The 27582-nt window shown below is 47.1% G+C and overlaps 1 protein-coding gene across 2 annotated transcripts in view; it reads left to right on the top strand.

Annotated features, from left to right (window-relative positions):
• bcor (BCL6 corepressor) overlaps positions 1-27582 on the top strand; it is a 33723-nt gene that overhangs the window by 4842 nt on the left and 1299 nt on the right. Inside the window, exons 2-13 of one of the 2 annotated variants that reach the window (XM_039817079.1) lie at positions 5543-5624; positions 5894-9064; positions 10542-10598; positions 11089-11254; positions 12241-12582; positions 13707-13991; positions 15451-15764; positions 16960-17244; positions 23018-23184; positions 24075-24220; positions 27147-27224; positions 27364-27517. In XM_039817079.1, the coding sequence (XP_039673013.1) occupies positions 5622-5624; positions 5894-9064; positions 10542-10598; positions 11089-11254; positions 12241-12582; positions 13707-13991; positions 15451-15764; positions 16960-17244; positions 23018-23184; positions 24075-24220; positions 27147-27224; positions 27364-27517 (5168 nt within the window). In that variant the 5' untranslated portion in view covers positions 5543-5621. The remainder of the gene's footprint in view (positions 1-5542; positions 5625-5893; positions 9065-10541; positions 10599-11088; positions 11255-12240; positions 12583-13706; positions 13992-15450; positions 15765-16959; positions 17245-23017; positions 23185-24074; positions 24221-27146; positions 27225-27363; positions 27518-27582) is intronic. The other variant, XM_039817080.1, reaches the window with a different exon arrangement.

The following is a 27582-nucleotide window of genomic DNA, read 5'->3' as shown; positions in this document are numbered from 1 at the left end:
AAACTCACTGATTGTATTCTAGTATACTGACCTCGCTCTGGCCTATCGGAAGATTGATTTAGCAGTGATGCCACACCTCAACTCCCTCCTCTGAGTCTCTGCAGGCTCAGTCTTGATCAGGCCTCGGTCTGTTTTCAGATGTCGGTGCCTCAGGCATCTATCTATCTGACGAAATCCCACAGACGCTTGGCATTGCAGCAGGGTGATGGCGATAGGAGTTTTTATTACAGCAACCAAAAGCAGGAATGTAGGCGATTATCTGCTGTCTGCATGGCACATCACTGAGTTCATGTTGGTTATGAAGCTCTTGACCTCGAGTTGAGGATCATCACCAGGCTCCAACCCCCAAATAAACATCAAAGTTATTTTAAGTAGAGAATACATTATGTATTTTTTTTAAGTTATGGGATCTAGGCCTTTCCGTATCATTTTCTCATGTCACCTTAACGTGTGTCCTTTTTTAAAAGCCAGAGGTGTGGAAACTCTGCTTACCTGACACTGACTGGGAACCTGTTTAATCTGACACTCATTTAGCCTAATTTACGTCTTTACACGCCACCAATAATTAAGCCTCCCCTTTAAACAGACTATTCATCCTATTTATAGGAGGGGGTCATATGTAGGGGGATCAGTCCTTCAGCGTCATGTGCTTTCATTAGGAACACATGAAAGCAACGGCAGCATTTCAAAGGAAAGTCAAGAAACCTCCAGTAAACGCGGGTCGACACATGCATGCGCATCCCTATTACAATCGGGTCCTTTGGTGGCATAAAGGGCCATTTAGTCCCCATTTGGCCCGGGATGAATAGAGAGTTCAGCAGCCGCCGCCTGGGCCCTAGTGACAGCATGGGGGGCTCACAATGTCGCAGTTGTTGACGCCCGTGCTGCGAGGTGGGGGGGTTGAACCGTGAACCGACTTGCATACGGCTGTGCAGCGGCCCGGGAGGACGCAGGGGCCCCTTGTTTACAGCTCGGTCGCTAATAATGTGACAGCTGAGGAGACGCCGCTGGCTTCCTCCAGCTCTGCGCTCCACCAGCAGCGCTCTCTCCGCGCCTCTGTACAGAATTTATCTCCTCTGTCTCTGTTCAAGCTACACACTTCTGTTATACCAGAAACTACACTGAGAAGCAGTAGGCTACGGCTACCTTCCATATTTGGACTCCGAGTCTACATTGAGATGATCAAATGGACCATTTGGCACACGTCAGCCTGATTATCAATAACAATTAAAATTGGGCACGCGTTGTCTTCCGCACGCTCTCTCTGTATGATGCTGGTTGTTGATGCTGGTGAGAGTGCGAGGCCCCGAGGCTGTGCACTTAGTAGTCGGGCTGTAGTTTTGGTATGCGCTCTTGTGTTTTTTTTGTTCCAGATTTGTCACCGCTGATTTCTATTTTGTTCACCGGCAGTGTGCACAGAATTCCTTTCGTTTTCGCACACACACACCACTGTGTGTGTGTGTTGTGTGTGTGCGCGCGCGCGCCCGCATTTAATCCCTGTTTATGCCCACCCCACCCCCGTCGCTGCGGAGATTATCCTGCGTCACACTGCATTTTTTCAGAGCTGAACGGAGCTCTGCGCTTCAGAGAGCCTGGCAAAGCTCCAGGGACAAAGAGCGAGAGGGTGCCTGCACTCGCGTTGTACAGCAAGACCCACATTCCCGATTTCTCGTTAACGCTACCAAACACGGGGGGGGGAGGTGTTTATGAATGATTGATGGCCCTGGGTTCTTTTTAAATGTGGATCTGCGTTTCCAGTTGGGCATTTATCAACTTGTAAAAAGAGAGGACGCTGCTAGTGATAATGCAACCACATCCCAACTCTATCGCCATCAGTCTCTTACACACACACACACACACACACACACACACACACACACACACACACACACACACACACACACACACACACACACAATATATATATATATATATAACTGTGTGCATGCAACCACTACGCTGCACGGGGAATAGAATAGAGAGGCCTCAGCCCTGGAGGAAATGATGAGCAGTGCCGGCGCGTACTGTATACCGTAGGTCGCAGGAAGTTCAAATAATTGTCGTCAGAAACTGGAAACAAGGGAAAAGAGGGAGAAGCGACTTTGTTTTCTCTCCTGTTCTTGTTTGCTCTTACTTCCAAAAAAAAAAAAAAGCTGAAATACAGAGCTATAAAAGGTTCCGCTAAAAACACCCGATGGTTTTCCGTTTAATGGTGCGAGTCGGGGCTCCGCTCCAGCAGTCTGGTGTATAAACGCAGCTCCGACCGCTGCGCTCCCCCTTCCCCTTCCCCTTCCCCTTCCTGCTGCTGCTGCTGCTGCTGCTGCCGACCACTGTGATGAATTGGACGGCCGTCGGGAGTTGTTTGTTGCGCAAACTATTCTTAGCAGCGGGGATGAGCGTCAACACACGGCCTTTTCCTCCTTTGCTGTATCTCTCTCCTTCCCCATCCTTCCACTCATGTGACATTTTGGAAGGATTTCATCCCAGAATATTCTCAAAGCATTCGGTTTCTAGGCTAGGATACTAATATCAGACAGCATACAGGCAACAAGCTCTTTCTATGATCAGACCTCATTGAAATTATAAACATGAGATTTAAAATATAGACTTAATGTCCTCCCTTTCATAGACTTCGGGGTGTGTTGTTGATGTAATGTTCCATGAACGCTATTTCCAGCATCTAAAATGTGTCTATTCAAGACTACTTTATTTAACAATAAGGCTTGTCGCCAGGTGGGGACCACCTCTCAATCTCCCAAAATTTATTTTCAGGTAAAAAATAAACAAATGAGACTCATTAACAAATGATGCATCCACTGAAATGTGAAAAATCATTGAGTATTATGGAAAGTTTTTTTTTTTTTTTTTTTTTTTCCTGTCACGTTACTCCCCACCTCTTCTAGTCCCTGTTACCTTTTTGTTTTAATTATTGTGAGCAACCTCTTTCCAGAATTGTTTCCTAGAATATTTAGTGTCCTGCAGTAATTTTATGTTGTAAATTGATTGGTTGTGGCAGGAAGATTTGGAAAGGACAAATATAGTTCAAATGCAGCTACACTGTCAGTGTAGTTAAACTGATGACTAAAGAAGCTAAAGAAGATTTTCTCATGTTTTCATACTGTTCATATTGTTTCGCTGACAAAACCTCATGGAGCTGTCAAGATGTAATTTACAATGTTGTAAGGGCATTTTGAAAGTCCTGCGCGAAAGTGTAACTAAGTCTAACTGTAATAATGTGGTTTTATTTGCTAAATTCCAAGTGCATGAATTAACAAAATCGGACATCGAAAGAACATTGTGAATTTTGCGTCATGCAGCAACCTCTCATAAAATGACTTACTTTATCACTTCCATCCAACAATATATACATGTATTAAATGAAATGTATAAAATAAAATCGAAATAAAAACCTGTCATGGGAAATCGGAAGCCTGTCCAAGATGTTTACTCGGGACTGTAACAACAGTATTATGCACCCATTTCCCTCAAAGTACGCACAGAATTTAACAAAAGTATTTCCAGGCTGGTGATAGTACAGTAACCGATGGAGCACTTTCAGCCATTGTGTTTCGGCACAATTTTAACGTGTGTGTGGTTGGTTGGTTGGTTGGTTGGTTGGTTCAGAACCTACAGAGGTCCATGCATCCTAAGGCTGAGTTTTATTCCCGGCGGTACACGCAGGGTGCCGTCAAGTGCTTGTTCCTGACCTTGAGGCCTGGTGCAGCCTCTCATCTTTTCTGGACTACCATTAATTTCATGGAAATGAGAGGTACCGTGGTTGTGCACACTACTCGGTCATCAGCACAGTGTGTGCACCTTGTCAAGTAATAACGCCAGACTGTCTTTTTGTTGTACTGACCTGTACAAAAACAAATCATTTCCTCTCTCTGTTTTCTCCCAGCTTTGTTTGTTTCCCTGTAAAAGGAACGCATATGTGGGCTATGTTTATGCCAAGGACAGATATTCCATTATATTGGCAATGAAGGTTGCGTTTAGGTTAAATGGAAATGTCCATAAAGGCAGCGTGTCATAGAATATCTGCGGTTGTATTACAGGCTTATTTTGTTCATTATCATATTTGGTCTCATGGAGTGCAGACTTTTCAGAGCGCGTGTGAGTGAGAGAGAGAGAGAGAGACAGACAGACAGAGAGGTGCATGTGTCGCTCAAGGAAATAAAGGAAATGGGACTGATGTGATTTCTCAATGGTGTGTGTAATTTGCAGAAACGCACATGCATGGCTGTACGCACACTATCAGTTTTACCCCCGCACTCACATGATTTCACTTCTGTCAGATGCGGATGTTGTTGAGGCAGGACTGGCCTCGCGGAGCCGGGGAAAGGGGAGCTGTTGGGGGATGGGAGCACTGGGGCAGGGAGGAGCCGTACCGAGGGGCCCGCAACAGGCTGATTAATGGGCCCCAGGTCACGGCAATAAAAGTGGCGAGCCAGCGGTGAGGCTCAGAGGCATTTCTCTGCGATGATCGAGGAGCTGAGGCTCTGTCGAGCACGGCAAAGCTTTACTTTTACCATTTAAAGGCACTTTTCTTCCAAGTGACACCACAACATAAACACAGATTGGAATGAATTGCTGTAAATTAGCTGTTTATTATTAAATTTGCCATCTCCTAAAACTTTGCACTAATGAATAACCATCTTCTTGTGACTTATTCTGTATGTCCTTTAACATAAAATAACTGTTATACTCCAGTGCTTTAAATAAATTCTTAAATACAAAACATTTGCAGATTAAATAACATTTTTAGACACAAAAGGATCTTGTAATTGTAATTTCTTTTGTGATTTAAAAAAAAAAAAAAAAAAAAAACATACCCCAAAGAGAACCATTTTTACTTCAATGGTCATGTTGTTCTTTATCTTTATACCTGTCCTCTTATGTTATTCCTTCTCAAACTAAATCTACGGTTTACTGTAAATTTTACATAGTCTCTGTCTCTCTTCCATTCTATACTATTGCCTGTGTTCGATGGTGTGAGTGTTTGTTGATCTGTGGCTCTGTGTTGGCGGGCGGTAAATGTTCTCCCACCGAAGTGGTCTCTGATGTATAATCTTCCCTCGCTCCGCTGGCTGAGGCAGCCGAGAGAGCAGGTCAAAGAGGGCACAGAAAAAACTGTGTGTGTGTGGGGAACGTGACTGAATAGACACAGCCCTACAATGCATGTCTAGCCCACAGGGTGGGGGTCAGGGGAGGGGGATTGGAGAATTGGGGTGGTTTCAGAGGGGTGTTGACGGATGGGAGGAGGGGAGCCCACACAGCACTTTCATCTCCACTCAGTGGAGATGTGGGTGCATGTGTGAGAGTGAAAGGAAGGCTGAATATAGCTTACAATGCTGTTATCTTTATTTTCTTTGTACCTATGCCCTACTCCGTTATATTTATGTTGATATATTAATTTAATTGACATGACCCAGAAATTGTGTTTTGTAACACAAAACTCTAATGGAGGTGTGTGTGTGTGTGTGTGTGTGTGTGTGTGTGTGTGTGTGGACACTGACTGCTAACTGTTTGCTCATCTCCACAGGGCAACATCTGTTCGTGATGTCGATGCTGAGACACAAACCAACCTGGAACTGAGACAAGGGAACCACATCACACAAAACATGGCAAGTCCCTTTTCTCTTCCTAAGAACTGTTTACATTCATTCTTTACATTAGTCACTATTACCTGGAAACAAAACATTTGGTCTGTTTCACTAAGTACATGCATGAAACTAACAAAGAACATTAAGAAATCTTTTTGTGCTTTGTTTGGCAGTAATTGTTAGTATTTTTTAGTTAATGCTTTCAATGTCATATTTTCCAAACATGTTTTGAGGGATCTGATTGCTGTGATTGTCATATTTAATTCTCTGGCATCCCTTTTTTGCTTCAGGTGGATGCAAGGTTGACGCCCCTGGCAGCGATGGGGCTGGACCGAGGCACTCTGATGCACGATGGTCTTCGTCTCCACGGTGGGGTTGTATACCCAGGCATCAGGGCACTACCAGTGGATAAGAGCCGAGAGATGCCCTCCCTCACTTATAACAGGGATGGTCTCCCAGAACTCATCTACAAGCCTGATGGCCCTCTGGACAGCCGTAAGCCTACGAATGGATACCTGGGCCTCTACAAGAGCACCCCTTCAGGTCTCCACAAGCCTGTGCTGGTTCCTGGAGCTGAAGGTCTAGGCTTGGAACGCAGAGTCGGGCCTGGAGAAAAGGCATCTGAATTGGGCTTGGCAGGTGCTGGTGGCAGCTACCTCCGCCTGCCGTGGCTCAGCCCCTACCCTGAAGCAAGCATGTATTCCTTCATGGACACATCCAAGTATGCGGCTCTAAACATGTACAAAGCCTCCTTGCTCAGCCAACCCAACCCCTATCTTCCGCAGCACCTGGCCTACCCTTCTCTGTGTGCAGCCCAGGGGGGCAATGTTAACCCTGCTGCTGCCTCTGCTGCTGAGAGGCTCTACTATATGCCCCCCTATCCTCCTCCTCCTCCCATCTCTTCTCCCCTGGTTGCGCCCCCGATGAGGATTCCTGCAGTCACAGTGGCCCCCACAGCACTGGTACACTGCCAGGACAAGGGGCTTGGTGTTGCGCCTCAGTTTGCACAGCAGCTTCACCAACCTTCCCCTCATTCTCAGCACCATCAGGCTGCTATAGACAGGGACCGGTCCCCGAGCAGGAGCAGCAGACCAAGCAGACCTCCCTCTAGGAAGGGCTCTAGCAGCAGCAGCAGCAACAACAACAATAATACCAGTAGCAATAGCACTAGTGGCACCAGTACTGGGAATAATAATAATCTGCCTACTGATTCTTCACCTCATGCATCTTCTCGCCTCCCCCAACCTCCCCCTCCTCCTGCTAACATTGAAAATTTACTTGATTTACAAAGGCCAGTTGCTAGGATAGGGCACCCACCCACCTCCTCCACTTCTTCAATATCTTCCTCATCCTCATCCACGCAGTCCATTTCCCATCCGTTCTCTGTAAGCAGCATGGCATCAGAGCAGCCCTCTCCAGCCCGGCCCAGTCCCCACAAATCTAGGCCAAGAGATGGGGCACCTGAGCACAGAAGTGTAGGGGTTGAAAGGAGACCTAGCAGGTCACCCTCCAAACCCAATTTTGAAAGACCAGCTCACCAACCCCAAGCAACCAAAGACTCAGCAGAGAAGCCCTTGGATTTGTCTGGAAGAATGCTGGAGTTTGGGTTGCCCCCTAATGGATTCCCAGTTAAGATGGACACTATAGCATCAGGCCCACGTTATGGACTGCCCTCTAGCCGAGAGCTACTAAAGGAAAACCTGTCCCACTCTCCATCCTCCCACTTGCACTCTGTGGTCAGCAGCACTTCTTCAAAGGTCCCAGAGAGGCCGGAAATGATCAGCACTTTACACTCCTCCTGGGTTGTACCTAGCCCGTCCCCTTCCCGTACACAGCACACACCAGGCTTGCCCCCCTCCCCAAGGCCTAACGCAGAGCTGGGCCTTTCACAAGCCAAAGGCTCCTCACCCTCTGTCATCAAACATAAGGGTCTGGAGAGAGTACTCCCTCAGCAACGTAGCTCATCGTGTCCAAGGATAGGGGAGGCCAACCATAATGTTTCCTCAACTCAGCACCCCTCTCTGGTCAGCTCCAGGGCTCTTTCTCCCAAACCCAATGGTGAGTGGGTCAAACACAGCCCTAGCCATTCAGAACATCCGGGCCACCACAGAGAGGGAACAGAGAAATCCTCCCAGACCACTAAGAGAGGTGAAACGACTCCAGAGGTGCCCTCATACAAGAGGCCATGTTTGGAGAATGGTCACCCTCCTGGCCACCTTTACCTTCCTCAAAGTGACGCTTACCTGAACCACAGTTTGGCCTATGCCAATAGATACCTGCACTACCCTATCCCTGATGGCATGGCACTACACTCCCTGCCAATTGCAGGGAAAGGCCCAGTCTACCCTCACCCAGTATTACTGGGCAGCAACAGCCTTTACCCAACCCACTTGGCAGCAAAACACCCTTTACCCTACCATAACTTGCCAGCTGGCCCGGGAGGGGAATACCTCACTTATAACTCACAGGAGATGGCCCATCCCCTGATGCAGACTCACTCAGACAAGCTTGCAGAAAGAGGAGATGCAACTTTGAAGCCCCGGGGACAGGAGAAATCCCGGGGAACTGTTGAAGAATGCAGTGGACACAGAGATCACAACATTGGGAAAGAGATGGGTGAAGGAAGCCAAATTAAGTCCGATAGGGAAACAGGAGCACAAGGACACGGTGGCAATCAAAGCAAAACTCCTTCTTCCTCTGCAACGTCCAGAGAAAAGATTGTCTGCATTGACCTTGTACACTCAGACACAGATATTGAGTCTACCACAGCAGTCCACAAACCCTCTGCTGAGTCCAGCAGCAAGGTTAACCAAAATGAATGTTGTCATAGTAACCAAAATCTGACAAAGACTGACTACGAGCCAAAACACCAACACCACCTTTCCCATCCTTATCCGATCCACTCCGGACACAGCCCCGCCCTGAAGCCCAATCACACTGATAGAAAGCCAGAAGCTCCCTTTGGGAAACCAAAGGTTCTCCAGGACAAGGGCTGTCCTGGGGTGACATCTAGCACATCCCCAATGTCTCTAGGGAAGTTTGCCCAAGCAGAGGAGAGCCTGGAGGAACAGAGCCCCAGCCCAGACCCTGAAGATCAAGACCAGAGCACCTTGCGCTGTGCCCGCACATCTGGGGAACGCAGCTCTGGTAAGGACAAAGGGGACAGAGACTGCCGAGCTCTTCACTTCTCTCAGCACTGCACAGATGTGGTGAAGGAGGAGAGAGTGTGTGAGGGAGAGACTGAAAAGGAAGACAGTATTGTTGACCTAGGGGAATCTCAGGGAGAAGGGGATGAGGATGACGAAGAGGATGGCCTGACTTCATCTAAAGGCTGTCGTAGATCCAGTCTGGCCAAGAGGATCGCTAACTCCTCAGGCTACGTTGGTGACCGCTTTAAATGTGTCACCACTGAGCTGTATGCGGACTCCAGCAAGCTGAGCCGTGAACAGAGAGCCCTGCAGGTAAGGCCATTACCCCTTGTGTGTGTGTGTGTGTGTGTGTGTTGTGTGTTTGTGTATATATACAGTACAGGATATATTGGTGATGGGCTGAAGAAAGGGTCATTATGACCACTGTTTCTTACATGCAGACATTTCAAACATACTTTCAGTTCTAACATCCACGCAGAAATCTCTTTATCTCTTTAAGTATAAAAGTCTTTATTCCCTTGCTGCAATATTAAGAACTGCCTGTAGAACAAACCCTGCATGAAATTGGCATACTCCACATTTACAACACAGTACAGAGTAATATAAATGCTGTCATGCTACTGTCATGGCCATGGGCTTGACCTTCCCCTTAGTCATAGTGAGCTGGTGCAAGGCCAGTTGAGGCCCTCTATCAGGGAGGGCAGATCAAAGGTTAACCAGGGCTGCCATCTCTGTATGTTGATTAGTGAGCAGTCATTGTAAAAGTTATTTCTGTTCGTGCGTGTTTGTGTGTCCGTACGTGCTTGTCCTTGTGTGACTGCCTTGGGGCTAAAGCATGTGTTAGTGCTGACTGTGCTATAGAGCCATATACTGTAGTTTCAGAGCATGACTGTGGCAGCCTCACAGTTCACACTGCCTTTGGCTATGCTTAACCTGAAGGTTAGGGGCAGTAAAGGGCTTGCAGTTTGGTTAAAAACCAGCAGCTGCCCTTTTTGGGGTTCTTCTTAGGCTTTTTGCATGCCCCCACTTGCCAGTCGCTATCCTCCCCTAACCTTCCTCCACCTGATGGCCTATGCTGCCCTGCCTGCTTACTGTCCAAGGTCATAATTATCCTCACCCCATTGGCTAAAAGTCCCTTTCTCCTAACCCACATCACATTCTATGAATGCACAATTACAGCGGCGTGCCTTACACTTGGCCATTATCCCCTGTCACTCAAATACACACATTGAGCCATTCATTTTAGACGTTTACCTCTGGTTCTTTTATGTGCTCAATGTTAAGCATAGAAACACGAACAAACCCTACGCTATATTATCCACTGGCTCAGAGGCAGATATCTTTTATACGTTGCACATGTCTGTGTATGTTGTGAACACGCCCTAGAAAACTGTGGTTTTGTCTGTGTCATGCTTGTCAATGCACAGCTGCAACACAAAGCTATCAAACGCTCTATTTCTGGACATGTACAAAATTAGATGTCTGTTTGGGAAAAAAACACAAGGCCGCTAAAACTGAATTAGCTTTATCAAGCATGCTTAAAATGAACCTACTGTTTTGATTCTCTTTTTCAAATTTGTCATTCATGCAGTTCAGAAAGTATTTGATAGTTTTGTTTTGATGCAGTGTTAATTGACCTGTTGAGTCACTTTAATTTGATTGTGTTATTCTGTGGGATTGTGGCTGCCTATTGTGTGTAAACAAACTTGGAGAACCATAACATAAATTCATTCAAAAAAAGATGAAATGATGGACAGATATATTGAGCCCCCCCATTCTAATTGCTTAGATGGAAGTCATATCACGAGAGGGGAGTAATATAAGTCAACCTGCAGCTAACTGGGAGGTCAGTTCTTTAAATTTCTTATCACATCTGCCTCTGATGGGCTCTGTCTCCTTTTGTACTCTGTATCGCTGCACTCTCCTTTTTCTCCCCACTCCCTTCTTTCCTCTCTTTCATCTCCTCTCTCTGCCTCAGGGCTTAGATGTATATGTTTCCTAGCCATGTTTATGTTTCAGGAAGGGATTTAAGCCCCAGAGCGCATGGACTCACAGTGGCTGCAGTAGTCTAATCTGTGTCTTGATGCCATGCTTGTGATTTATCTGTCTACCCTTTTGTCCTGTGTGCGTTTGTGTGTGGGTTTAATTTCTTTGGCATTTTTCTTTGATTTTAAGACAATGTGATTTCTGACGCAATTTTTGCTTCTGTAGCTGTTGAGGCCAGATTGAGGCTTAGAGAGGTGTGTGTGCGACGTGGGCAGACGATGAGTGGGTTTCATGGGTTTTCTCTGCATTTGTGTGTGTGTGTGTGTGTGTGTGTGTGTGTGTGCGCACAGCGGGCAATGATGCGGTTCTCGGAGCTGGAGCTGAAGGAGAAGGAGGGCGGCGGTGTGTGTGTGTCTGCCTCGGCAGCGGCAGCAGGACGGGAGCTGGCAGACGGCCAGCGCAGAGAGCGAGTGCTGGAACACTGCCAACACACCACCAGGCAGGGAGAGAGGGAGGGTGAGTAACCCAGCACCCCACACACACACACACACACACACACTCGTAATGCACGCACGCACGCATGCACACATGCGCACACACACACGCATCCACTCTGCAAATGAACACTCAGAAAGGAACACAAACAATAGGTGTGCTTGCACACTCACATGCACTTGCAGCAAATGCTGAGGCAAGACCGGGTCACTCTAAAAAAAGACACGCTCTTCCGCACGCACGCGCACACTTTTACACAAGCTAGGCAGCGCAAGTGAACGAGCCAGCAGGAGAGACGGAGAGGGGGATTTTTATTTTCAAGAAGTCTTTTGTGCTTATCTGCGCATAGAGACGATCGAGAGGGAGGGCAAGAGAAGGAGGGGCAGAGATTGCCTGAGTGAGAGAGTGAAAGCAGGGGGAGAGTTGGTGGGTGAAAGCGGATGGGAGAGCGCAACGGAAAGAGGGGGAGGGAGGGGGTTAGTTACGTTGGCTGGGAGCCCAGCTGTGTGTTGGAGCGAGGCCGCGGCTGACGTGTGAGCCTAATTATGGCATGGAGAGAGACAGAGAGCGCGAGGGAGTCGGGGTTGAGAGTCACGCTCAGTGTGAGAAGGGCGTGGTGCGGTCATGCCGTGGGGGAGGACAGAGAAGGAGGTGGGGGGGGTGTCTCCGTGTGCAGCGAGTGCGCAGGATGTTTTCTTGCCTCTCCTTGCTGGAAGTGCGAGTGGCTGCACTGAACCGTCAGCCCGTTGGCTCGGCTCACATCAGATTAAAAAGTCTTTACCCCATCAAAGTTTTACTGCCTGTCTTTAAAGCAGAATAAAAGCTGGCGGGTGTTTAACTGGCATTCTCCCTCTGTCAATCCCCTACCCTGTCTTACCCCCGCCCCTTGTTTTCTTGCTCTCTTTCTGTTTGTCTGTCTGGTTTGCGGTCGGTCTGTCTGCATTCTCTCTCTGTGTGCCCCCTCCTCCCTACCCATATTTCCATCTGCCTGTCTTTGCTTTGCTCAGGTGTCCGGCCAGTGTACGCAAACAACAGAGTTCCAGTCCTCCAGAGGTGTGGGGGCCTGAATGAGCCTTTGTCCCCAGGGCATGGGGCTCGAGAGGGGCCCATAGGTGCCAGCCAAGGAGGGCTAAATGACGGAGCCAGGAAGGTGAAGAGGGAGTCAGAAGGAGGTCATTGTTTACCCCCCACTTTGACTGCGGCAAAAGGATACCTTGAGGAAAAGGCCAGCTCTGGCTTTGGACCCACCAGGAAACGCCAGCTTGGCCTCAAGGCTGAAAAGCAGGACACAGAGTGGGAGGAAGGAGAGAGGCTGTCCCACCCAGAGAAAAGAGCAAAGATTTCTACGGGTAAGAATTTCTTAAACGTGCATCGTCACCCACAGCCACTTCCATATTGTTCAAATCCTCTCCCACCTTCATCTGCTTTTCGTTCATCTCTCTAATTCTGCCCATTCTTTCCCCTTCATCCTGTGTTATGCTGAGCACTGTCTCATCCCTTGTTCTTTAAAAATAAGTCTTTCTATTGCTTTTGTCGCTTCCTCCTTCCCAATCAATTCCACCTTAAACCCGCTCCATCACAACCCCCGCTCTTTCCCCCTTACCACGCTCTGTCCCGTCTTTCGCTCTGTGTGGCAGCCAGCTCAGAGAAGTGTTTAATCCTGCCTTTGAGCGGAGTGCGAGAGAGAAGCGAGGAAGAGGGACAGCCATTCTCTCTCTCTTCTTTCAGCTCCGACGTTCCTCCACTGCGCTTACCCACCCTCTTCAAAGCTGCTCTTTTCTTCTCTTTTCATCTCCTTTCTTTTTTCCCTCATCTGTTTGGGTTTCCTTTTTTTTTCTTTCTGGCATGCGGGATCGCGCTTGCTCTCCCCGGCACTGGAAGACGAGTCAAATACCCGTCCCCAGTGAATTTCAAGGGGGGAGAACTCTCCCTCTGCTTCTCTAGTCTTTATTGCTTTGTCTCTCCGCCCCATTCTTGACTCCTCTTTCCCTTTAACTCCTCAATCTGTCTGTTTCGCATCCAGCTCCCTGCCTCTCTGCGTTTGTGTTAAATGTAAGGCTTAGAGTTTTACAAGCCATAAGAATATAGTGATTAATGGCCTTAGTTCTTTGTGCTCAGTTGTCTGCAGGTCGGTAGGTATGTACATACAATAGTGTTTTGTGCTGCAGAAGATGAGAGTAGTGTCTTTTTGAATGAGTGAAAAAAAAAGTGTATGTCCAAAATGTCAACTCATAGACACTTTGAAGAAAAACTGTAGTTCTTTAAGCTTGCCCACAATGCATTGCTGAGTTTATCTATCGGGGTTTTCCTAAACTTTGTAAGTGAGGGATGATCATTTTCTTTTATCTAATCTTAATTAAACCTTGAAAACATTTCAAGGTTTTCACAGGACAATGCCTTTCTAGGCAATATACCGTAGTTGTACTGTATATTAGATATGGCAAACAATGCAAAGTCTGTTTGTTATCCACAGATGAGCGTGAGCAGGCCAGTCCTGATGAAGATGACGACGACGAGGTTCGGAAGCTCAAGGTCTGCATCGAGCTGAAGGGACTGCGACTCAGCAAGCCCACTGCCGGCGCAGCTTCCCCTGACGGGTCCCTAATCAAACAGGAGAGAGCATGGCCCCAGCCCCGATTAGTAGCCCCGGTCCAGAGCCTACGGGAACGCAAGATTAGGCCTGGTGAGCCAGAGGACCGAGCCGCAGCGCATAGAGCCGAGATCAACAGGAAATGGGGCTGTGAGAAGCTTCTTAATGGTAAGAATGAACCGCCAGCCGTGCAAACCGCTGCTGTAACTCAGAGTTCAGCTAGGGTAACGGAAATCTATCTTTGGCTCACGTTTCACTTTCTTGTTGAGCGGTCTGACTTTTGGGGGATTTCCCGTGATCCTTTTGGGAGGGGGCAGAGGAAATGAGGTAGAGAATACTTCCTCCTGCCAGAGGAAAGGCAAGGGAATCAGAAATGGGACATGGGGACTAAAAGCTAAAATACTCCTCCCCCCTGTGGTTTTGGGCTTTTTGTTGAGCTGGTCAACAGCAGGCTCTGTAAGAATGATGAAAGTGTGAATGAGGGAAGTGGCTGGTGGAGATATGCGTGGGCAGGTGTAGTGTGACTAATGTGTGATCAATTATTTTTCTTTCTTTTTTCCCCTAAAGACCAGTCACAGGAAAAGGAAGGTGTGTGTGTGCATGTGTGCGTGCGTGCGTGCGTGCGTGCATGCGCGTACCAGGGCTTTCCCTTATTCAAGTGCCCAAACTGAGACAGAGGGAGTTCCAGCTGAAGAGAGAATAAAAGAACAGGAGAGAGATTAAAGGAAGTGAATACATTTTTTGGTTTCATGTTTTCTGCAGAAACCACAGGCCTTGATTGGCCACTGAATTCTTTTTATTTTTTGCTTTCACCTTTTTAGATAACATCACCCTGGCAACAGTTGTGATTTTACAATGAATGTTATTCCACTGTGTGTCTGTCAGGGCTGTGGTCTTTCTTTTTTTTCTTCCTTTTTTTCAGGACTCCAACTAATTGGATAAAACACATTCATCTTTGTTAGTCTCATATTCTAAAAGGTTTCCTCTGCAACAGGGTTAACATTGACAGTGGCTGTATATATTTAAGCATGAGCAAAATATATAATTTCACTTTCCTCCTCATTGGTTCTCAGCCTAGTACTGATTTAATGGACTGTTTATTTTAAAGGTTCTATTGTCACACAAATCAGACCTAGACCACATTCCTAAGTAGTTAGAAGATGCTTTGCAATGATCCTCAGGAGGAAATCTATTTCCATTTAGCTATTAAATAGCTTTTGATATTTTGGCTTTATAGGCATGTTTTTATTTTTTGTGTAAATATGTACCATAAGAGGCTGAAACCAGACAGCGCCACATTTGTTAAAGAATTTAACTCATAGCAGGGTCCTTGTTGCAGTAAATGAGTGGGGCACAAGATGTGTGTGTGTGTGTGTGTGTGTGTGTGTGTGTGTGTGTGTGTGTGTGTGTGTGTGTGTGTGTGTGTGTGTGTGTTTAAAAAAAAAAAAAAAAAAAACATCCTGAGCGAGCAGACATGCTGCGCTCCCAGACAGCTCTGTGCGCTCATTAATAAACCAACAGAGGGTGAGAGATGGCCTTGCAATACCTTCCCATCCTCCCTTTCCTCTGAGCTCTCACACTATTAGCCGCTCACTCTGCCTCCCTTTTCTCTCTCCTCCTTTTCCAGGAGTAGCTACTTCTCCCCTTCCCCCCGGCCAACTGAAGGACAGAGCGCTACCACCGGGCCCCTTCTCAGGTGACCGTGGCCTCAAGGAGCCCAGAAGGGCCCCCCCATCTCTGGCCCCAGAGCCGTCCATGGGAGCCCCCCCTCCCATCAAGCCCCGTCGCCATAGTGACACAGACAAACCCAAGGGCAAGCGGCCGTGCAAGACCAAACACACCAGTCAGAGGGAGCGAGAGCGGGAGAAAAGGAAAGAGGCCACAGCTAACAGCCCAGGCCAGCGTTGTGTGGCTGATCAGGGAGCAGCTGAAGATGACAAGGTGAGTGCTTATAGGGTGTCTGGCCGTGATACGGGAGTCTGGATGTTTGCAGCAGCGGAGTCTGTTTCAGTATGCCTATCGGCGCCTCTGATTATGCAGCTGGGAGAGGGAGGGAAGGAGAGAGGAAGAAAGTATGTTTAAAATGTTTAGAGGGCTGCTCGAGCTTTGACCTCCTCGTTCCCATATCGACTCCCTGCGGAGCGCCTGCATGCGTGTGTGTTTGTCTCTGGCCTTAATTGTCAAACGTGTGTCATCGACGCCGTTTTGTGTGCAAGTGCGTGCCAAGGATGTGAGTGTCTGTGTGTTTGCGAGCATTCCTGACATAACAACAAAACCCTGGAGCAATTATACATCGCACTCAGTGCCGAACACAAGGCTACATATACACACACACTCCCTCACTTACTCGCACACGGTGAGGAATGTGGCAGCCATGGTCGAGCGTATGAAGCGCCTAAGTTCAAAAGAGGGAAAAAAAAAAAAAATGAGCATGGGGAAAAATTGAGGGGGGGGAAAAAAGGCTAGTTGTTTTCCGCCCGCGCTGCTCTCCTCCCCTGCTCCTCCTCAGCCTGACAGCTGCTTCGACATGGAATTCCACTGAGAGGGCCCGCACTTCACTCACACGCACGCACACCGAGAGAGGCAGGCAACTCCCTCTCTTGTGTGTTGCCCTCCGATGGCTCTGTTGGTTAGCGGTTAAAAAAAAAGTGGTGTGCCAACCTGCAGTGTGGGGCGTGAAAGCTGTAAGCGTGTGTGTTTTTCTGTGATGCATATTGTGTCTTCCATACGCAGTAATCATACATAAACATAAATATTGTAAATTAAGTATCCATCTATATTTTAAGCTGTATGTGGGTAAAATAGTAAAAGAGTTGGTGTTAAAGAAAAAGAAATTGCTTTTTGAGGAGAAATTCTATCTGAAAATATGATTTTATTTTTTTCTGGATGAATTTTGCTCTATAGTGATCATGGATGTATACTTTTACCAGTTTTGTGTGAGTGTGCATGCAAATACACACAACTGTGTGTGTGTGTGTGTGTGTGTGTGTGTGTGTGTGTGTGTGTGTGTGTGTGTGTGTGTGTGTGATCTTATCCCTGTGCCCTTGAGTGTCCATGTGTGCCTGTGAACGTGTGTCCCGTCTGCTATGTGACAGTGGCTGTAACACTTTCTCCCTCTCTTTCCCTCTCTCTTCAGCTGAGTGAGCAGCATGGCGCTCCGAGGAAGGGAGCCGCCTCTCCTAATCATTATCCCTACTCTCCAGTCAAGCCCTGCTCCCCCGCCACACTCTGTCCGCCCTCCCTGCAGCCCCAGGCTAACAGCAGAGCTGGCGGTGTGCCACCAGAGGTGGCGGGGGTGCACAGGACCCCCCCTGCTGAGCCCCCCGCTGTTCGTCCGATCCCGCCAGAGGCTCGTCGGCTGATCGTGAACAAGAACGCCGGAGAGACTCTGCTCCAGAGAGCTGCACGGCTGGGCTACGAGGTAATAGGCTTCGCTCAAAGTCATCCTCCCTCCTTCTCTCTTTCTCTCTTCACATTTTACACTTCGTCACTTTTTTCTCAACACATTTTCTCCCCCTACTTTGTTCCTGTCTGTGACAGCTCTTTTTTTCAAAATTATCTTTCTCCATCTGATTCTTCTCCTGCATGTGTCCTATTCTTTCTTTCTAGCTTACTCTTTTGCTTTTTGCCTAATTTTCTTCTATTTCACCCTTACTCACGCTTTGTTCTCGCCATACTCCATATATTTTGCTCCTCTTGCCCGCTACTCTCTCTTTCTCTCTCAGGTTTCCGTTCTCTCCCTCCCCCCTCTTTCCTCTCAGCACTCTTTCTCTTCCTCTCTTTGTGACTCAGATTGTCGTTGGCACCCCTCCTCCTCCTCCCCGCGAGCGTGCACACTCGCACGCACACTCCCCTTGCCTCCCCTCCTCTTGCCTCGCTTCGCTCTCACATCTCATTAATTTTCTGTGGGGCGAAGTGTGACACACGCAGGCACACACACACACACACGCGCACACACACAAGGACGTGCGTGCGCAGACAGCATGAGGGATCGGTGGGATCATTATACGGAGACTGATGCTTGCTGCCTCTCTCGAGCATCGGGAGGTTTTTTTTCTTTCTTTGTGTGTAGCTGCCGATCGTTCGCTCCTAAAGCAGATCCTCTCATTCTCTGCACATACAAGAAAGAATGAGACTGGTATATATTTTACTGAATCTTTCAACTCCTATTGCTCTGAAAGCTTTTAATTAAAGTTGGATGGCCCACTGTCTCGCTCTCCCTCATCCCTTGTGTTTCTGTTTGGGAGCCTAAATGTTATCTCCCCCTCCCTTGTTGACAGATTTTACAAAATGATTTATTGATCCAAGTGGTTTTTATGCCACTTGAGCTGAAGATTGTCCTGTTTGTGTCCACCCAGTCGTGTGTGTGTGTGTGTGTGTGTGTTGCGTGTGTGCGTGCGCGCGTCACCAGCAGAGGTATCTTCACAGAACTGTAAATAGGTGTGGGTATCTTTTGTTGCTCATTAACCGGTTGCTTTATGGTTGTGTGTGTTTGTTGTACACATTTATGATGATGAGGTGTGTGTGTGTCCTTAAATATGTGTGAGTGAGAGAGAGCAAGAGTGTGAATGAGAGGTAAGCACTGGGAGTATAATCGCGTTCTAATGGCCCTCTAATGTGCCGTGGTGACTGTGGTTAGCAGTGGCGGCGGCTGTTTTTCTCCCTTGCTCACACACACACACACACACACACACACACACACACGTACATGCACAGGGTGCAGCGCAGCAGCAGCAGGGTTCAGTCAGCCGTGCTGGAGAGAAGCTGGCTCGTCTCTCTGATTTATGCATCTCTCTCGAACGTTTTTTTTTTAAATTTTTTTTTTCTTCCCTCCCTCTCCTTTTTTTCGTAGCCCCTTCGCATTTTTCCCTTCCTGCGCTCCGCGTGTGGAGAGGGGAGGAGGGAGGAGAAAACCTGAGACTACACAAACAAGGCACTGACCGCTGCGCAAACAACACCCCCACCTTCCCCCCTACACCCCCCGTCCCTCCCTCCCTTTCTCTCGCTCTCTCTCGCTCTCTCTCTGTCTCTCTCTCAGGAAGCTCGTCTCTCACTGCCTGTGTGTGATAAGCCTGGGGCAGACCCCTGGGGCTCTCTCTCTCTCACACACACACACACACACACACACACACACACACACACACACACACACACACACACACACACACACACACACACACGGATGTGCGCAGAGAGACACATCAATTTATGCATACCTCCCCACACACACTTGCATACAAGCCTGTAGATGCGCAGAGCGCTTGTCTCACACTGGTGTTTTAGCGCCGCAAGCTCTGGGCTTATCGCACACAGGCAGAGAGATATGAGGGCCTGAGAGACGGAGGCACGCACACACACAACTCACATCCTGATCACCAACACGCACACACACACACACACACACACACACACAGAGAAACACCCGTTATGACCCAATAAGCACATGCACAGGCATCCTGACGTGTTCTTCCAACATATGCTGCACACACAGATGACTCTCCACACTCGCTGCTGTCGCCCACACACACAGACTGGCACATGCAAATTCAGAATCACCTCATGCACGCGCGTGCACGCACACACACAGCCTACATCTTCACTACAAACGCACACATACAGAGAAACAGCGGTTGTTACCCTGTAAACACACACACACAGGCATTCTTTTCCGTGTACAGACCTACACATACAGAATCACCTCATGCCCACATGCATGTAATTTAACACACATGCACTATTCTGTTCCCGATGCCCGGCCGACACTGTGCATATTTCATGTTCGTTTAGTTTTGCGATCCGTGCCTCTGCACATGAAAGCCCACTCTCTTTCTTCCTCCCCTCCCTCGCTCCCCTTTTATTCTCTCTCTCTTCCTCCTCTGCCTCGCTCTCTGAGCATTTGAAATGGTAATGAGGAGAGATTCTGCGGATGTCTTCATCCCTCTTCCCCTCGTGCCGGGGCCCCTCAGCTCTGCCCATTGAAAGCTCAGATAAAGGTGCAATCTGTCATTAATTCTGCTCAGATGAATCACTTCTGATTTTCCTTCTCAAATCCATGTATGATCCAAGCAAAGAGAAAAACTGGATTGCATTTTAAAGTGCCCAGTCAGACCAGACATGATAGCAAAATTCTGGACCCAAAATGAAGCAATCCACACTGACTTTTCACGTTCAACTTTGGTGAACTTTGACTCACAAATTTGCGCCTTTTGACCAGTAGCAAGCAGTCTTGACAGTACCGAACTTTGAGGGAACAAAAAATTATAGGAAGTAAGCTATCATATTAGCTGTATTAACCCATTCAATTTGTTCACGTAATTCTGCTCTGAGTTTAACGACTCCACACAATAGAAATGCGTCGTGGTCTGCAGCCAGTCGTGAACAGTGAAGGAACCAAAAAATTCACTTGAATTAAACATTTTAACAGTTAGCGACCAAGCTAGCTAGCTTTCTAACTCGTTGTTGGCGTGGTTGCAAGCCAGCTAGCTTGGCGAGCTATTTTGGCTAGCTGGTGCCATCAGATTAGTTGTAGGCAAGCTACTGTAGTGTGTAACTTGTTAGCGGTTAGCTCGCCAACCACAGCCCCATGAGTACGTCCCCAAGCTTTCTGCAACTTGTATTTGCGAATACATTAGAATTAATTTTGCGATACAACGTTCTGGTATGACAACACACTTAAACAGTCAGCAACTGTTGTACCCACCCAAATTAAATGATGCTGGTTAGATCATTTGGTTTGTATGTATCTGATGAGCATTAATATGCAGAGCAGGTTATAGATTGAGACCGAGGCATTTATAGTGACCGATTATTATATATAATAACTGGTGATTATTCTCCTTTTTGGCAGTGTGAGATTAATTTACTCTGAGATCATCGGAGGCTACATTCTCGGGCTTGCTCTGTTACTACAGCAGTCATTCAACAGCAGGCTGGCTCTTATACACACACTCTCACATCCACACAAACATCCACACGCTTCACTTGTCTAGGCACGCATCAACTTTACTGCTCAAACTTTTGGCTCTTTATCGCACAGGAAAAGCCAGTCATGCATCGCCTGCACATGTTATATGCATTTACACACACACACACACACACACACACACACACACATCTGTTGTATTTTAGGAACATAGAAGGCAGCGCTGCAAGGGGTTAAATGTCTGAGTGATGCATTGATTGCAGGCGAGCGCAGGGAAGCATTCTAGAGGGGGAGATTAGAGGGCGCAGGGAAAGAGTGAGAGAGAGAGGAGGGGGTAGGTGTATGTGTGTGTGTGTGTGAGAGAAGCCGGGGCTCTCGTGCTAAGCTCCTCGCTCTCTCCCAGCGATATTAAACATGGCTTCGGAGGTTTAGCACTACGCCTCCTCCACAGCCACACACGCACATACTCGTCAGGGGCACAAAAATACACGCGCGAACACACACACACTTAGGTAAGCTGCATATCAACTCTCTCTACCCGTCAGTCTCTCCAACACTTGCTCTCATTCACTCACACAGACAGACACACTCATGCAGACACAAACACACACACACACACAGAGCGAGTGGAATCCCCCAGAGGGGAGCTTCGGCACAGCGCTCCTGAATCTCTCTCCAGCAGGCAAACAGAGTGTTGGCAGCGAGCGAAAACCAGTTGGAGCGCTGTCCCGCTCCCCCACGTTTCTCTTTCTCTCTCGCACTTTTTCTTGCTCACACTTGCTCACTTCTTTTCTCTCGGTCCCGCATTTCACTTCTCCCCCTTTTCCTCATTGTCTCTCCTACACACACTTTGCACTACCACCGACTACACCCCACCCTTTCATCTCTTGTTATTATCAGCAGCAGCCCAGAGGACAGCTCTGGCAGATTTCATCAACGGATAAATTAATCTGTCATCTGTTAGGGTGTTGCCTCTCTCTTCTCCCGTTCTTCCGCACTCTCTAGCCCTCTTCTTATCCCTCTGTCAGCCTGTTTTCTCTCTGTTGCCTGCCTTTTCCTTCTCTCTCTCTCTCTCTCTCTCTCTCTCTCTCTCTCTCTCTCTCTCTCTCGCTCAGAGAGACTCTCTCTCTCTTGGACTAGACGGCAGGCTAGAATTAGCATAGAAATGGAAGTTTGGAGTCATTCCCCAGGTTCAGATGAGCAGCTTTCCTCCCCTCGGCACAGGACTGTTAGTCGGACGGAGTATGAATGTGTCTGGGTGTATTATAAAGTTTTGCATTCATATATATATATATATATGATATTAAAATAGTTTCTGTTTATTTTTCCGAGGGTCTGCAAATACTTTTACCCAGTCCCACACTAAGTTGCATATCCACACATATACAAAAACATACCCGCAGTGTTGAAACACAGACTTGTTTGACTCGGACAAGCCCCATATCAACACACTGCTGGACTGCTCCCTATCTCTCTATTGCCTCTCTGTTTGGTTGCAGCAGACGCTGCTCCTGTCCAATAAAAACCAGTCTGACTACTTACTGCTGGATGCCCAACTGTCACAGCCCTAGACCAGAGGAAACGCTTCCAGCTCTTGAGCGCCTCTATCAAATGTCTTTGTTCCGCTTCCATTATGCTGTTTTCAGAGCCCAACCATCGTAACTGGCTGCCACAGTGGCGTCCCAGCCCAACCATGGCATACAGACACACATTTACACACACACTCATACATGCACGAGCAGAATCTGGCAGGCTAAATACAGTTGAGTCACACTTAGTTTCCTCAATGTGTTTTGGCGCCAGCTCTAGTATTATCGAGCATTTGTGTGTGAGTGTGTCTTTGTCCGGCACAGGAACACACTCAGTTCCTCCTTTCCCTAATTTCTCTCCCACAGGAACTGTAAAGGGAAGGACTGTTTGCGTATGTGTCTGCTTCGTCTCACTCGTGTGTTTGGTCTTGTATTGCTTGGGTTGTCGCCAAACATAAATTCATACACACACAATCTCAAACACTAAACCCTACTCTCTCTCTCTCTCTCTCTCTCTCTCTCTCTCTCTCTCTCTCTCTCCTCTTTTTTTTTTTTTTTCTCTCTCTCTCTCTCTTTTTTTTTTTTTTTTTTTTTTTTTTTTTTTTTTTTTTCTCTCTCTCTCTCTCTCTCTCTCTCTCTTTTTTTTTTTTTTTTTTTGTTTTTTTTTTTTTTTTTTTTTTTTTTTTTTTTTTTTTTTTTTTTTTTTTTCTCTCTCTCTGTGTGTGTGTGTTGGCTCTCTTTAGGAGGTGGTACTGTACTGTCTGGAGAACAGAGTATGTGAGGTGAATCACAGAGACTATGCTGGTTACTGTGCTCTCCACGAGGCATGCGCACGTGGCTGGCTCAGCATAGTCCAACACCTGCTGGATTACGGGGCCGACATCAACTGCAGTGCACAGGACGGCACCAGGTAAACAAACTTATTCAATCCTATGCACACAAAATCACACAAACTTCTGCTTGCATGAACACGTCTCATCCACAATGCAAATACTGATTGTGGCTTTTTCGGCATGTTCTAATAGGGAAAGCCAGGGCTTAGTCATCAGTTAAATCACTTGAGTTTGCGCATAGAAAAATTTCTGGCATTGACTTTATATTTGCTTGGCGCAAGAGCAATGATTTGAGATATTAGCTGCAGTTTTAAATGGGGAAGGCTAGGGCTTTCATCGCTGTTATTGAAATGTACAGTAGGGGGTCTGTTTTAGGAAACTGTGCATGGGTCTTAAAGCTATAGTGCATAGTTTCTGCCGCCCCCATGAGGAATTCTAAGTAATGGCAACAAAACTGTCGGCATGTCCACATGATACAAGCCTTCCGTGACCATGCACTGCCTGCCCCCCCCTCTCCATGCAGTTACTAGTATCCAAGGAGGACACGGAGGATTAAAAAAACATGATGGGACTCTTCCGAAGAGGTCATTATCTTCACTCAAAGCTTGTGCGCGGGAAAGTCACCGGATGACACAACCTTCTGAACATAGCCATAATGAGAAATACAGAGAGTTGTGTGAAGCTGTCTTAATTAGCTTTGTAGAAACTCATTTGGCAATGGCTTGAATGTAACCGATGTTCATAAATATCAAAAAGTTACGCACTAAAGCTTTAACGGTAATTGTGAGGCAGCTTTTATTAAACGGTTACTTGCTACAGGAGACAAGGTGGTTTATGGGAAAAATATTTGTAATGCTATACACCATCTTTAAACTCCATGTATACAAAAAGATGATTTTTTTTACCCATACAAATGTCAGTGCTGTTCCTGGTTATTGTTAAAATGAATGTACATTTGTGTGTCTAGACCGATTCACGATGCTGTGGAGAATGACCACCTGGATGTTGTGCGAGTCCTGCTGTCTTATGGTGCTGACCCCACCCTGGCCACATATTCTGGCCGTGGCCTGCTCAAGATGACCCACAGTGACAGCATGGAGCGCTTCCTCACTGGTAAGATCCCTGCTGGCATTTCAATCTAGTCAGACACACTGTTTAGTCAGGAATTTAGAAATGCTGACGTCACTAGTCGCAGTCCGTATGCTCACCCTGCCCCCCTATGGACATTTTCTAATAGAATAAATCTTAAAAAAAATGAAAGAGATTGATTTGATCCAATGAATGAATCTGGGAGATTTAAGGACTTATTTTTAAGTCAGAAATAATGTTGGTCATTAATTATCCATAAATTAGCTTAAAAACATCCTCAATACTCAGAAGCCGCAATTGCACATCACGCACATGCATCTTTTATGGATAAGGCTGGTTTTGTTGAGTTTGGAAAAAAAAGTCTTACAAACAACAGACCTACAGTCCTATCACTTTATTAGAAAAGTTACACATGGTCTAGAAGTTCAATTTAAAATCTGTAAATTGCATCTTTGGTCACTGGACTAAATCCCCCCCCCCAATCAATTATCACAAATAATATAGAAAGACATGACCTCGGTTTCCTTTTTGGAATCTAAGATTAATCGATGGAATAATCTGTAGAATACTCGATTACCAAAGTAATCGATAGCTGCAGCCCTACTTGACGGTTAACGGTGAAGTAGGGGATTTGATTCGCAGGGGTATATTGGTGACGGTAATGTTATTAGTGTTGTAAGTTAGCAGTTATATAACTAACCTAATTAACCCGACCCAGGTTGAGTCTGATGAAAACTGCTGTGTCTGCCCGGTTCAGCTCTGAGATTTTCTCACGTTGCAAAGCGCTGTGAAGGAATAATCTCTGAGATTACGTTACGTTCTGCCTCTGTTTAGAAGTGGTGAATGTAGGCTACAGCTCACAGCAACTTAATACTATACAGTGTCTGGCTTTAAATAATAGACACTGAAAAGCATAGGGCCTTTTTTTTTTCGCCAACTTTATTCCACACAACAGTCGCGATGTTCCTTTCAGCTATTCGTGAAGAAAAGTTAGTTTGTTATATCCAGCAATCATGTAGCTAACGTTGGAAGCAGGAGAAGAGTCAACGGTTGTAAAGTGTTCTGCATGTGGCGTCTGCGTGTGACGTGCAGGTTACCTTCCCCCTCAAACACTGAAACACATACATACTTACTGACACGTCTCGCTTTATTAGATAGAACACTAATGTTATGCAGCAACTGTTTTGCAATGAGTGAAGTTGTTGAAGGTTTCCTCCCTCGTTCAGACAAAGTGGAATGCAAAAGCCAGGAAATTTAAATATGAATGTGTATGTTTGACCACAAATTATAAAATCACAAATGCTAGAAAAAAAGGGAATTCAAATGAGATAAAGGGACACGGGCAAGATTAAATTGTTGATAAGATGGGGCCGCAACTGAGTTCCAAAATGCCCAAATCTTGACTTACTCACGGTTTGCTGTTCTTACAATGCTCTGACCTCTGTGCAACCTGTTGGTATGAGTCCCTCTCTGTAAATCCTCATCCTCCACCTCCTAACCGTCGCTACGAGACATGTCTGTCTCTGTCATCCCATTTCCCCTCCGGCACCCCCCCCCCTCCTCTCCTCCTCCCTGGACCACCTGTTAGACAGGGAGTCTCAGCCCGCCGGGGTGCGTGCGGCTGCCTCTGAGCTCCTCTATCTGGTTACTTAGCAACGCCAACTGTGTTTGCTCAGTGTACGTGCGGAAATGGGCTTCACTCTGGCTGGAGACTCTGCTTTTGTATTTGTGCGTGTGAGCGCCTGAGTGTGTCTTTTCACAAGGCTGCCACGCTACGGTCTGACGTCGTCTGTATTTGGGCCGTGAATGTTGAGAGGGCTCGTCTGAATGTTTGCAGTTAAGTCGAGACAACATGAGTTTGTGTACAGGAGGAGGAAATGAAAGCATACACAGGCACACGCTTCGTCTGTAGCCAGCTGCTTAATATTACATGAACATCTAGCTAGTTAAAACCGATTTATCTGAGATGCACCAGAGGCTAAAAGAGACAAGACATAGGAGAAAAGATGGTAGATCAGGGTGAAAATGAACAGGTGTAAGTTCACGGTCGACAGAAAGGGGAACAGGTTTAGTGCAAAAGGGAGATTTATATGTAGACGGCTGGAAAGATGGTGTTGAATTTTGAAAAGACCGTGGATTGATAGATCGATAGCTGCTAGATTGACGGAGCAGGGAGCGCGGGAGATCGAGCACCGTAGAAAATGAGTGGAGCGAGCGATTTCTGCCCTCCCTCCACCTGGTCCCACTCATCTGGAGGCCGTTAATCCCTCCAAACACACGCCAGACGCCCCACGCCTCAGTGCTGGCACAAAGCCCAGCTCACTCGTTCGCTCTCTCTCGCTCGCTCGCTCTCTCTCTCGCTCGCTCTCTTTCTCTCGCTCTCTCTCTCTGTTTTTATCCAGCTCCCTCTGCTTGTTTGTTTCTCTCTCTCTCTCCCTCCCTCTCTCTCTCTCTGTGTTTTTTATACAGCTCCCTCTGCTTGTTTGTTTCTCTCTCTCTCTCTGTGTGTGTGTGTGTGTGTGTGTGTGTGTGTGTGTGTGTGTGTGTGTGTGTGTGTGTGTGTGTGTGTGTGTGTGTGTGTGTGTGTGTGTGTGTGTGTGTGTGTGTGTGTGTGTGTACACAGCAACTGTGTGTGGTTCTTGTTTGATTCCTGGCAGCCCTGCTCTGAACTGAGCCAGCTCAACCCAGCGGAGACAGTCACTCTCCTCCCCCGTGGTACAGCCGCTGGCCCCTAACCATCAGCACCCCCACCCCTCCTTCCACAAAACATTTGCTCTGTTTGTTTCTCTTTTCTCTCTTGACACCGCCCCTCCTCCTCCTCTATTATTTTACTGTGCTCTTTATCCATTTTTCTGCTGTAGTTTTAAAGGGCAATTGTATTTGCCTCGTTGCCTGTCCCAGAGGCTCCAGCTCTTGAATAACAGGCTTCGCTTCTTTCTTCTCTCCATAGATTATTTTGCTGACCTTCAGGGTCGCTCAGATGATGACCCGGGGCTTTATTGGGAATTCTATGGCAGCGCTGTGTGTGGTGAGTACTCTGTTTGTTTTAGTGCTTACAAAGTCTTTTTACACATCTTCAATGCCATCTAGCTTTGAGTGATACACGTCTTTTATGATAATAGAGATGCTAACTAATAATTTATTCTTGTTTTTTGTGTGTGTGTCAGAGTTGAGCGAGGAGGGCGGTGTCTATGACATCCTGGCCGACCCTCCTGGCCCAGAGGATGAGGACGAGGATGATAAAAGGGAGGTGTTTGAGTTTGAGTTCTCTGACCGCCCTCTGCTGCCTTGCTACAACATCCAGGTGTCCCTCTCCCAGGGGTGAGCTTTTATCTCAAGAGCAAACTCCCATTTAAAAGAAATGTGCCTCTCTGTCTGCCCTCATA

The sequence above is a fragment of the Perca fluviatilis genome, chromosome 12 (assembly GCF_010015445.1).
Source record: "Perca fluviatilis chromosome 12, GENO_Pfluv_1.0, whole genome shotgun sequence".
NCBI lineage: Eukaryota > Metazoa > Chordata > Actinopteri > Perciformes > Percidae > Perca > Perca fluviatilis.
Note: the sequence above shows the minus strand (reverse complement) of the source record. Positions and strands in the feature narration are given on the sequence as shown.